Here is a 12,565-nt window from a genome sequence, read left to right as displayed (position 1 = left end):
TGACAAGTGACAATTGACATCAAAGAAATTAAAGTTGTAATAATAATCATTCTAATAGTTACGATATTTTACTTTTCAACGGCGTCAAAGTCGTATCAAATAGGGTGTTGGTGTGAAAAATAATATAATAAAAGTTTCGTGTTAATCTAAGTTAATAGTCTATTGAACCACCATATTGCGATAAGGAAAAAACGTCAAATATTTGTTGTGTTCCGACATTATTTGATCTTATCATTTTATTAAAGTGTTTATGAGATTTATATGGGTTCCACATTAAAGAAAACACAAATACCAGTGTCGTTACGAAAACACGTGAAACAATTCCATAGAAATACAGTGAAACGGATACTTCAAACTTAAACGTAACGTAGAATACAATTTTACTTTAATATTTTATTGAATTTGTTTGTTTTTTTATCACTGTGTTTATAAAGAACTCAAAATTTAGTAATTTAAATGAAAATCTTCGACGTACCGTCTTATTTAACAAAAAAAATATCTATGGCAGCATCGAAATTAAAATGTTTCTGGGTACAACTAGATTTTCGATTGTTGATGACCACACCTCGTATGTAGTTTATAATGAACGCATTATATAATCAATATACGTAATCCGTATCAATTCATGATGTAATTACTAATCACGTATACTATTACTAAGTAAATAACATTTAATTCTCATAATCAAACCATAACAGATACACCCCGATTTAATCAGCATGTCTCCGACACTGGTAGACGGTTCAGTTACTAACGAAAACAATTACTGCGACATTTAAGCAAACGATGTAAAACAATGATTTTCCCCATTATCTGTATAATATTAATATTTACCGAATTGGTAGAATGAATACTTTCGAATGTTGAACGGTTTTTGTTGTTTGAATGGAAAATTAAGTAGGTTGGCATCTAAATGAAAAAACAACCAACAATTTTGATTAATTATACGAAAATTTTTGTTCCGAAACACTGAGTTTGATGGTAGAAAAATTATAAGGAAAGTTGTGGGATCGAGTCATTTCTGAAACAGCAAATAAGAAAACTCAACTTTGTGGGCTTGTATCTCGAAAACCAGTTGAAATAAAAGTTCGAAATTATCACTATTTGTGAAGCAATTCTTCCTTTTTGGATAGAGCCTCAATATAAAACTCTAAGTTTGATGGTAGGAAAGTTATAAGCAAAGTTATGGGTTCATGTCATTTCTGAAACAAACTCAACTTTGTGGGCTTGTATCTAGAAAACCAGTTGGAATAAAATTTCGAAATTATCACTATTTGTGAAGCAATTCTTCCTTTTTGGATGGAGCCTCAATATAAAACTCTAAGTTTGATGGTAGAAAAGTTATAAGCAAAGTTATGGGTTCATGTCATTTCTGAAATATCAAATAAGAAAACTCAACTTTGTGGGCTTGTATCTCGAAAGCCAGTTGAAATAAAAGTTCGAAATTATCACTATTTGTGAAGCAATTCTTCCTTTTTGGATAAAGCCTCAATATAAAACTCTAAGTTTGATGGTAGGAAAGTTATAAGCAAAGTTATGGGTTCATGTCATTTCTGAAATATCAAATAAGAAAACTCAACTTTGTGGGCTTGTATCTCGAAAACCAGTTGAAATAAAAGTTCGAAATTATCACTATTTGTGAAGCAATTCTTCCTTTTTGGATAGAGCCTCAATATAAAACTCTAAGTTTGATGGTAGGAAAGTTATAAGCAAAGTTATGGGTTCATGTCATTTCTGAAATATCAAATAAGAAAACTCAACTTTGTGGGCTTGTATCTCGAAAACCAGTTGAAATAAAAGTTCGAAATTATCACTATTTGTGAAGCAATTCTTCCTTTTTGAATAGAGCATCAATATAAAACTCTAAGTTTGATGGTAGGAAAGTTATAAGCAAAGTTATGGGTTCATGTCATTTCTGAAACAAACTCAACTTTGTGGGCTTGTATCTCGAAAACCAGTTGAAATAAAATCTCGAAATTATTAATATTTATGAAGGCATTTTTCCTATCCCAATCAAATTATTTTAGAACTTATTAAAAGCAAAAAAAATATTTATATATAATTGAAGAATTGTATTTTCAGATTTTTTTGTTATTAAAATCGAAAATTTATTATTTACGATAAAAATTACGCATCCCAGACAATTCCAATGGTACGATTTACACGATTAGTGAATGTGTCTCGGTTTAAAAATTTCTCGGAACCAAACCCAGTGGCTGCCAGACCCAACGGTTTTTATTTTCTTATTTTCGACTGTTTATTTTAACGACCCGGTTCCGATCTGTCTTTGAGATAACTACAAGGATGAAATATTACTTCTAACGTAAAGAATGTTGTTTCTTGTCGACATTTCTTTTTTCACCTTGCAAATATTCAGTGTCGCCCAAAAACATAAAAATAACCTTCCCGAGAATCTCATAATGAATCTTTTCAAGAATACCCTTGAATAAATACGTTAACGTCGAGTGTGAACCCACCGATTGGCTTCAAATTTCAAATTATTTCGACGAGGTTGATTTGGAAATATATTTAGACGAAAATATTACAAGTAACGGTTACGTAAATCTATAACGTATCCACCTCTAAAGTCACAAAAACAGGTAGACCGGTCTGGAAGTGTTGAAGTTGTGTCTTAAACGTCATACAAGAAGTTAATTGATTTTCTCGGTAAACTTATTTCGTATGGTCAGATTAATGGTTCGAAATCGATGTTATTTATTAATAAAATTATAGCGATCACCGTCGAATACGGGGTTTTACGATTCGAGAAAGGCATTATAATTTACGAGTGGGTTGTGTTAAATAAAAAAAAAATCCGTGCTCATAGAATGCGAGTTAGGGTTTGCGACAGACATTACGTGGTTAATACGTATCTCTATGGTTTGCTTATTCCAACATGGCGACTCTGCTGTCAAATCAAACAATATTATTAGCAAAAATTAACATCCTCCAGTACTTCTAACGATAAAAGATCTGATGAAGAAAATACTCTACAACTAATATTAATACTAGTCGGAATTTAAATATTTTCGAGTTTATTCTTGGACCACAAACGAGGTTACGTCAAAAAACTCGTCGTCCGCCATATTTAACGATCTGGAACGTTCGTTAAGTATGTGGATGTGTCATTTGTCGATCTATTTAGGAACGCAGTAAACAAAATAATGCGAATAAGGCAAAAAAAGAAGAAGAAAGTTGTAGTATGGCACTGCGGTATTTATTGACAAGCCGTCACTGATTCCGACTAATGTACGTATTAGTTTTAACCAGTTTAAATTACAAACAATTATAACAAAAGGAAGCTGTTAAATACATATGATGTTTACCATGATAATTTCGGCAAATACAACATTTTTATGAGTAAATATTAATTTTTAAGATGATTCAAGGAGAAATGTTGATACATACTATTCTGTTCAAACCTATAAAATAATAAAGATAATGGGATTTGCACATTTAACATAATTTATTTGCTTATTAGCAGCATTTAGATATTTGAAAAAATATATTGTCGACAATCACATGTTCCAAATATTCTCGGTATACAGATAACCAACTTATACAAGTAATATCCTTTCTGCGCATGTCAAGCAACAAACAAAAACGTATCGGTAAACAGTTTGATTATTATCTATTACTTATTATTATACAATTTATTTATTTACTACACTTTTTCAACTTTCATCGACCGTCGTCGTCGCTTTCTACTTTTTCTTTCATTTCGATTGAATTTGTAACAAAAAATAGGTCAACCCGAAAGTAACAGCTGACACAAGCCCGCCATATTTGTCGGACGTTCGCCAACTACGCTGATTCTCTAAAACATTGTTTATCGTAACAAGCGGCGTTGCCAGTATTCCGAAACAACTAGAGAATCACAAAAACAAATATTTTCGCGTTTCCATCTTTGTGTATTTTCATTTTAACTTCTATTTGAGTCAAATATTCATCCTCCCCGGTTATCGAATCGATATAATTGTCGTTTATTATTTTCCCACCCTGGTTATTTTCAACATATTGACATCAATCACAAATATACCATTAACAACGTACCATAAAAAGATAACAACAAGCTCGAATTCACTGTAAACGAAATACTATTAAGGCTTCAACGTTCCCGTGTATCTCATAACACGAAAACACCCCCAAGGTTTTAGATGTGTGGGGTGTCTAATTGTACGGAGCTCAGCACGTTAGACACCCCTTAATTAAGCCGAAGCAGCGGGGTTCTTACATCGAGAAGGGCGAACAACCCGTATGGTCCCCAGAGGCGTCCTTTCGTTATCTTTATATGGAAATTTAGGTAATAATCTTTTTGTTAGGGTGAAATTGATGACATAATATATCGTTTTTTAATTTAATAGTTTATAAATAAATTTTCAGATAATTATTTTTCGTTTCTTTATACGTAGTTTTGTACCAAATCGGTCTGATAACACATACAGGTACCATTGATGATGTATACAGCAAAAACTCGAAGATTAGAGGTGAAAAAAACCTTGAAATCACCCTTGGAATGCAACCCTTATAATTTATTTCGAAAAAAAATAGATAAAGACCGTGTATCAGTCTGAAATTCTCAGGAATCACCGAGGATACCATACAAAAGGCGGAAAAAAAATATTAAGACCATACCACCTCCGGAACATCCCCTAATCATCCCCCCATTCGCGCAACTGTTAGCAAATTATTAAAAGCAAATTAATAAGGACGAGGATCAATCTGAAATTTTCAGGTTTTATTAACAGGGCCATAAGAAACGTAGAAAAAAAATTTCGAAACCATACCACCCCTAAAACATCCCCTAATCATTGCTTAACTCTCGCAATGGTTGGGGAATGAAAAAAAAAATAACCACGACCGAGGATCAGTCTGAAATTTTTAGGAATCTTCAATGAGGTCATAAGAAAGGTAGAAAAAAAAAAATTCGAGACCATACCACCCCCGGAACATCCCCCAATTTGCGCAGCTGTTAGCAAATAATTAAAAGCAAATTAATAAGGACGAGGATCAATCTGAAATTTTCAGGTTTCATTAACAGGGCCATAAGAAACGTAGAAAAAAAAATTCGAAACCATACCACCCCTAAAACATCCCCTAATAATTGCTTAACTCTCGCAATTGCTGGGGAATGAAAAAAAAAAGTAACCACGACCGAGGATCAGTCTGAAATTTTTAGGAATCTTCAATGAGGTCATAAGAAATGTAGAAAAAAAATTTCGAGACCATACCACCCCTAAAACATCCCCTAATAATTGCTTAACTCTCGCAGTTGCTGGGGAACGAAAAAAAAAATAACCACGACCGAGGATCAGTCTGAAATTTTTAGGAATCTTCAATGAGGTCATAACAAAGGTAGAAAAAAAAAATTCCAGACCATACCACCCCCGGAACATCCCCCAATTTGCGCAGCTGTTAGCAAATAATTAAAAGCAAATTAATAAGGACGAGGATCAATCTGAAATTTTCAGGTTTTATTAACAGGGCCATAAGAAACGTAGAAAAAAAATTTCGAAACCATACCACCCCTAAAACATCCCCTAATAATTGCTTAACTCTCGCAATGGTTGGGGAATGAAAAAAAAAAATAACCACGACCGAGGATCAGTCTGAAATTTTTAGTAATCTTCAATGAGGTCATAAGAAAGGTAGAAAAAAAAAATTCGAGACCATACCACCCCCGGAACATCCCCCAATTTGCGCAGCTGTTAGCAAATAATTAAAAGCAAATTAATAAGGACGAGGATCAATCTGAAATTTTCAGGTTTTATTAACAGGGCCATAAGAAACGTAGAAAAAAAATTTCGAAACCATACCACCCCTAAAACATCCCCTAATAATTGCTTAACTCTCGCAGTTGCTGGGGAATGAAAAAAAAAGTAACCACGACCGAGGATCAGTCTGAAATTTTTAGGAATCTTCAATGAGGTCATAAGAAATGTAGAAAAAAAATTTCGAGACCATACCACCCCTAAAACATCCCCTAATAATTGCTTAACTCTCGCAGTTGCTGGGGAACGAAAAAAAAAATAACCACGTCCTAGGATCAGTCTGAAATACTCAGAAATCATCGATGAGGTCACAAAATGGAAAAAATTATAGAGAAAATGCAGGTTCGTATTTATTTTTATTATTTTCATAACAAAATTCCCGCTTTTCCCTATAGACCATTTATTGGGACAACCGGTACATAACAAATGATATAAGACATCAATTTATCTAATTACTTCTGAAAGGTTGCAGATCTATTTTTATTGTTAATGACGCATTGATATTTAAATCATTACGAACCCTTCAAATGAAGTTCCGTCCATGAGGCCCATTTAATTTGGAATTTTAATTTGATACTACTTCAAAAACAGATAAATGTATCATCGGTTAGAAACATTAATCACTAATAGATTGATACTTGTTTGTTTATTTAAAATAAAACTCGGTAATAGGGGTTATCAATAGATATATATATATATATATATATTTATATTATTGTCTTGATATTTAAGTGTGTGATAAAAAAAGTTTTATGCAAATGTCGAGTGATTCGTTAACGTCTGACTCATAAATAATTTAAAATGATTAGGTCAAGAGTGTGAAATATTATGTTTATCGTACGCGACATTATGAATGTCCCTCGTAGTATGATAAAATTTAGTTTGCATACTTTTCACTGTACATCCCATTAGGGTAAAGGCCACTCACGGAGAAAAAGACTATTTATATCAATGACTTGTATACACTGTTGCCGAAATTAATAGATTTCTTTCAACGTCAACGATTTTTATATAAAGGAATTATGAACTCGAATAATAAAAGATAGGAATAGGAAAACAGTATGATGAATATACAAAGTAAGATGGAAATCTATGACTTATTTTTACGTAGCAACAGAAACAAGAGTCGAAACATGAACAAAAAGATTGTAGAATACGAAATTGAAGCAGAGCCGGCAACGCGGCTTGCATTTTCGCTATTATGAGTACACTTTTGTTTACTGTACATTCTATTAGGGTAGAGGCAACTTACGAATCAAAAAGAATAAGTATTTTAATAACCTGGATACATTATCGAATATATTTATTAAATAATTGATTTACGTTGAATTTATGAAAGTTTTAACTACTAACATATGGCTGATGTATTCATTATACATGGAAATTTTAAACAACTCGATCCGATTTCGTTCTGGGTATCAAGTTTAACAAAAAAATCTGCTTACAATTTTTTTTCATTCTGTCTACTTTCGAAGCAGCTGTTGCATTTTTTTTATTGCGTGAATCAAACAAAGAGCCCTCATTATTATAACTTACGCCTTTAATATCTCGTACGATTAATTGGGCCGGCGTCAGCAACTTTGTATATATAATATATGAAGTAATTCATTCAAAATATAATCGTTGCATAAAAAACTGAGAATAAATTTTTAAAACTCGGTTATATTACGTTGAGTACGTCATTTTTGATACGTAATCTTTTAACCAACACATATTTTTGTAAATATTTTGCACAAAATAAGCGATATTTAAATCAACACCTAATTTCATCAAAACATTCAAAATTAGTTCACACATTTTCGTTTTTATTTCACTCGCGACTCCAAATTAGTGTTAACTAATCGTGTGTAATCGACTAGTTTCGGATTTAGTCGTATAAAAAAGTTTAACATTAAAAAAATCACAATACGGTCCTGATACGCTTTTATTTCTTATGTAAGTTAAGTTTTTCGTTATTATGGAAGGTAAATACAGTAATATAAGTATAATATTTCGCGTTATTGCCATTATTTGATTATCATCAGTATTATCAATCGTTGCATTTTGCGATTGCCTCGGGAGATTCCATAATGAGAAATTGAAAGTATAAAATATTTCAAGCGAACAATTTCACGGATAGTGAACATCAATATTACAAGTTGGTTAATTTAAATTACAAACATACCTTCATTATTAATTAAACATTAACCATGTTATTGGAATAAGTCATATTTTTTTGGCTGGCAAATATACTCGATAAAGGCCAGAACATAAAAAGAAGAGAAGAAGTATTTTGACATAAAGTACAATACAATACAAAATATTTGTTTGTTTGTACGGTTTATGGTAATATATTTGCACCAAATACTACAGGGATTAATAAAAATACTAATTATTCATATTCCAGTGAAACAAATTGTTTGATTATATCAAAATTCAAGAGGGTACGTATTATTTGTGCATTTTTTTCGAACTGGTATAGGCAAGCCTATATTTCGTTGAATTATAGGTTATATACATATTAATTATGAGTAAAATTAATCAAATATTAAGATAATTTAATAAATATAGATTTAATTATTGTCTTTTCGTTATTTTATTTATAATTTAAATGAAATTCTACGGTTTTATACGTAAAAAATTGAGAATATCAAAGCAAATCCCCGCAGAAAATCGAAATGATTACACATGGTGTAGGTAATCGCTGACGCTACAAAACACACTTAAGAGAGACAATATATAATTCTATCACTCTTTCTCTACGCTACTCGACTGGAGAAATAAATTTACAGCGAAACATGTTATAGCTACATGATAAACACAAATCTGCTTAATTATTAACATACCTACACTGACATGGAGTTTGTAGCGAAACGAGTATGATTATGTTTATATTGGCAATGGTAATTTAAACATACTTCCATTCAAAAAAACTTATATAGAATTGATTAATTGTGATACTAAATTTCATGTTCTATAAACGATTTTACGTGAAAAATTTCTGTAAATAAAAAAAATTGATGGTAATGGTGAAATTTTCGATATGAAGGGCTAATTGTTTTGAAGGGTGTAGTTCCGTTAAATGGATTACTCTTTTCGTGTAGATCGGCGCACGCATGTTACATGGGGGACGGCTAACGTCGCTTACATACTCGGAAATTAGGTTAGGTTAGTCACTTTGACTTCCGTCGAAATATTTTTCATCATAACAACCAAAGTAATACGTTTACGTAAAAAACGTATATAACGTTTTTTATAGAGATTTTTATGGACTTCATTTTTTGTTTGAAACTTTTTTTTCTAATATCATTATTTTCGGAGATATTTTGAAAAATTGTTAAAACTTTGAAAGGGGGTGGGGGGCAAACGAAGCTTGGTTGGTAAAAATCCTTTTAGGGATTATTTCATCTAATCAAGGACAAGTTTTGGAAAACATTTCAACAAAATTGTTCATTTTTTAGGTTAGGTTTGTCGGTATGACTCTTACCGACATATTTAGATTTATAACATCAAAAATAATGGATTTATGTGAAAAACGTATATAACCTTTTTTATAGAGCTTTACATGAACTACATTTTTTGTTTGAAACTTTTTTTTCTAATATTATTATTTTCGGAGATATTTTGAAAAATTGTTAAATCTTTGAAGGGGACTGGGAGGGGGACAAGAAAAGCTTGGTTGGTGAAAATTCTTTTAGAAATTATTTCCTCTAATCAACGACAAGCTTTGGAAAGCATTTCAACAAAATCGTTCATTTTTTAGGTTAGGTTTGTCGGTATGACTCTTACCGACATATTTTGATTTATAACCGCAAAAATAAAGGATTTACGTGAAAAACGTATATAACCTTTTTTATAGAGCTTTACATGAACTACATTTTTTGTTTAAAACTTTTTTTTCTAATATTATTATTTTCGGAGATATTTTGAAAAATTGTTAAATCTTTGAAGGGGACTGGGAGGGAGCCCAAAGAAGCTTGGTTGGTGAAAATTCGTTCAGAAATTTTTTCCTCTAATCAACGACAAGCTTTGGAAAGAATTTCAGCAAAATCGCTTTATTTTTAGGTTAGGTTTGTCGGTAAGGCGCTTACCGACATATTTTGATTCATAACAGCCAAAATAATAAGTTTACGTAAAAAACGTATATAATCTTTTTTATAGAACTTCACATGAACTACATTTTTTGTTTAAAACTTTTTTTTCTAATATCATTATTTTCGGAGATATTTTGAAAAATTGTTAAATCTTTGAAATGTGCTGGGGGGCAAACGAAGCTTTTAGCAAAAATTTCATAATAATCTATTTTGCGTTTGACAGAGATAAGGTTAATATTAGTCCTAACATATATTTTATCACTTTCCTTTTACTGGTTGAAAAATATTGGTAATCCTCGTAACAATTCACTTTAAGTGCTTTAGTAAGATTTATAAGCGATTTGATATTCGAAAAGAGTCAGGTTAGGATGATACCGTAGAGGTTATGTTTACATATTTGCCTGCGCAGCTCAACCGGAAGTCGATAGCGTACATTTCCTCTGACGTTGCGGTAAATCGTATCGTGTGTGATAACCATTATTTATCAAACTAGATTTAAAAAGATATCAAATGAGGAATATTTTGTGATAACTAGGCAAATTTACTTCATGCATTGATCGTCGATTAAATTCTTTCGAATGGTAAAATTTTTTTAATTCGATATCTCCTATAATCGTTCTAAAAACGTCGGTAACCGATTTGTACAAGTATAGAATGAAAATTAACGTCTATTCAATGTGTTTTTGACTTAAACGTATATTTAGTATCATTTTTATAAATTACGAACGTCCCTCGTATAATTTAAGTATCAATTTACGTTATGCTTTATTAAAATATCAACGGGGCAATTTACTAACGTCCCAAAATACCTACGAGCAGTTTATTTGTCGTTTTCTATATAAATAAAAACTTCACACAAGTAATTACCGCGTCTAGCAGCCAAAACAAACAGCAGTCACTTTAGATAGAAACATTCGAGTGAATTATGCACGAACGCACATAAACGGAGCGCACTATATCAACACTAAAAGGAAATAATACGCCAACAAACTAATACGTACGATGTAATTGCGCGAACAATCTAAAGAAAAGTTTTAAACAAATTTCATATTTGCTGTTAATATAATTTCCGTTAAAAATTTGCGGTATTTCGATACAAAACGATTTTATTAACAATTATTTTATCGTAAACGTGTTAAATGGAGGGAAATATGACGTCGATGACGTTTTATACGATCTAAAAGCTTCGCAGAATGGAAAGTTTTTTATACTTCGCCAAAAAGTATATTTCCGTATAAATATGTTAATAAAAAAGATATTTACGACTCACAATGTATAATTAACAGTTCGCAAACTTGAATAATAGCGAAATGACGCTGAATAAAGAGGAACTACTTTCTAATAATGGTTATTTATATTTCTAAGGTAAGTTACCGAGTATTATAAGTCGGGCGAGTCTCACGACTAGAGAAACGTGTAAATTGTGGTGTAAATATTATAATACGAATATCCGGTTTAAAACTTACCGGATGGCGGGCTGCCGCTACAGCTGCTGCGGCCGCTGCGTTCATTCCAGCACTAGGATACATTTTACGTCAACAAAACATGATTTACTAGAAACACACTGTATGTATACCGAAATCGAAACACTCTATCCACACAACAATATCACAACACACACACTGTAAAAACCAAAACACTAAAAAAAATAACGCACTGTTAGTTAATCCACAAAAAGCAGGTTGGAAAGTTGAAGCGATGTCCGCAAAACTTGAAACCAACGTCCTCCCTCTACCGCGTATCGTTTGAGACTGACTCCCCCTCCTACTTCGCGCCGAGTCGCTCCCTCTACGTCCCCGTAACCGCTAAAACACACATTCCGCACTCTATACAAAAAAGCCTTCTACCCCTCAATCTCACAAAACACCAGTAGCGCTATTATACCATACACCACACAAACAAAAATAAAAAAAAACGTTCATACCTACAATACGATAATTAAATTAATTTATCAATAAATAATCACGAAAATTCGATATATATATTCCCATCTGATATAGATGTATATATTTACGATAAATACTTTTATATACCGTATCACTTTCTTTCATTCTGTTCCTGAATTTGATCGAATCTCGCCCCTAAAATGATCCGTACATGCTCACTATAAAAAGTAAAAAAAAAAAAACAAGTAAAAAACTACCCTCAAAATGGCTGCCTAGCAGAAAGCATCTCATTTTAGCTGAAACAGAGGTGGAATCTGTCCTTGTTCCACTCGCCTGATTTTACTTCAACCCCTTTCACCCTTATAAATATGGCGCCCTGATTGCCAGTATACCAAGCTGGTATCGAAGTCCACGTGGACTCGAATCCAACAAACACGTAAACTCCAATCAAATCGTTCTACGTTCGCTTCTCATCGATTCACGAACCTTAAACCGATCTCTCCTCCTTTATTAAACGAACACGTTAGTTTTCGTCGGTGTACGCCAATCGTATTCGAGTAACGTCCAATGAAATCGCTATGTTGTATGTTCGTTGCCTAGTAACAGCGCGATGCTCGAAAGTCGAGTCCATGTGGACTAAAACACAGAGGTGCTGGTATACACGGCTTGCTGGATCTCGTAGCGGGCAAAACCGGCAAAACTGAGAGTCGACAAAAAAAAAACTAATGATAAAATCTTGTGGGTTGAGGTGCGGGCTGAATCCTAACAGAACAAAAGCTCTGTCCGGCCTACTAGTTATTATTAGAGATCTTGTGAAAGGTTAAACTTTATAGGT

General features: G+C 32.4%; 1 protein-coding gene across 1 annotated transcript in view; it reads right to left on the bottom strand.

The window, feature by feature from the left end:
- The window catches only part of LOC130900010 (transducin-like enhancer protein 4), a 136,584-nt gene extending 124,272 nt beyond the window's left edge, over positions 1–12,312 (bottom strand). Inside the window, exon 1 of the mRNA XM_057810313.1 lies at positions 11,311–12,312. Within this exon, the coding sequence (XP_057666296.1) occupies positions 11,311–11,373 (63 nt within the window). The 5' untranslated portion in view covers positions 11,374–12,312. The remainder of the gene's footprint in view (positions 1–11,310) is intronic.
- Between the last annotated feature and the right edge of the window lie 253 nt (positions 12,313–12,565).

This window comes from Diorhabda carinulata, chromosome 12 (assembly GCF_026250575.1).
Source record: "Diorhabda carinulata isolate Delta chromosome 12, icDioCari1.1, whole genome shotgun sequence".
In the NCBI taxonomy this organism is placed as follows: Eukaryota; Metazoa; Arthropoda; class Insecta; order Coleoptera; family Chrysomelidae; genus Diorhabda; species Diorhabda carinulata.
Note: the sequence above shows the minus strand (reverse complement) of the source record. Positions and strands in the feature narration are given on the sequence as shown.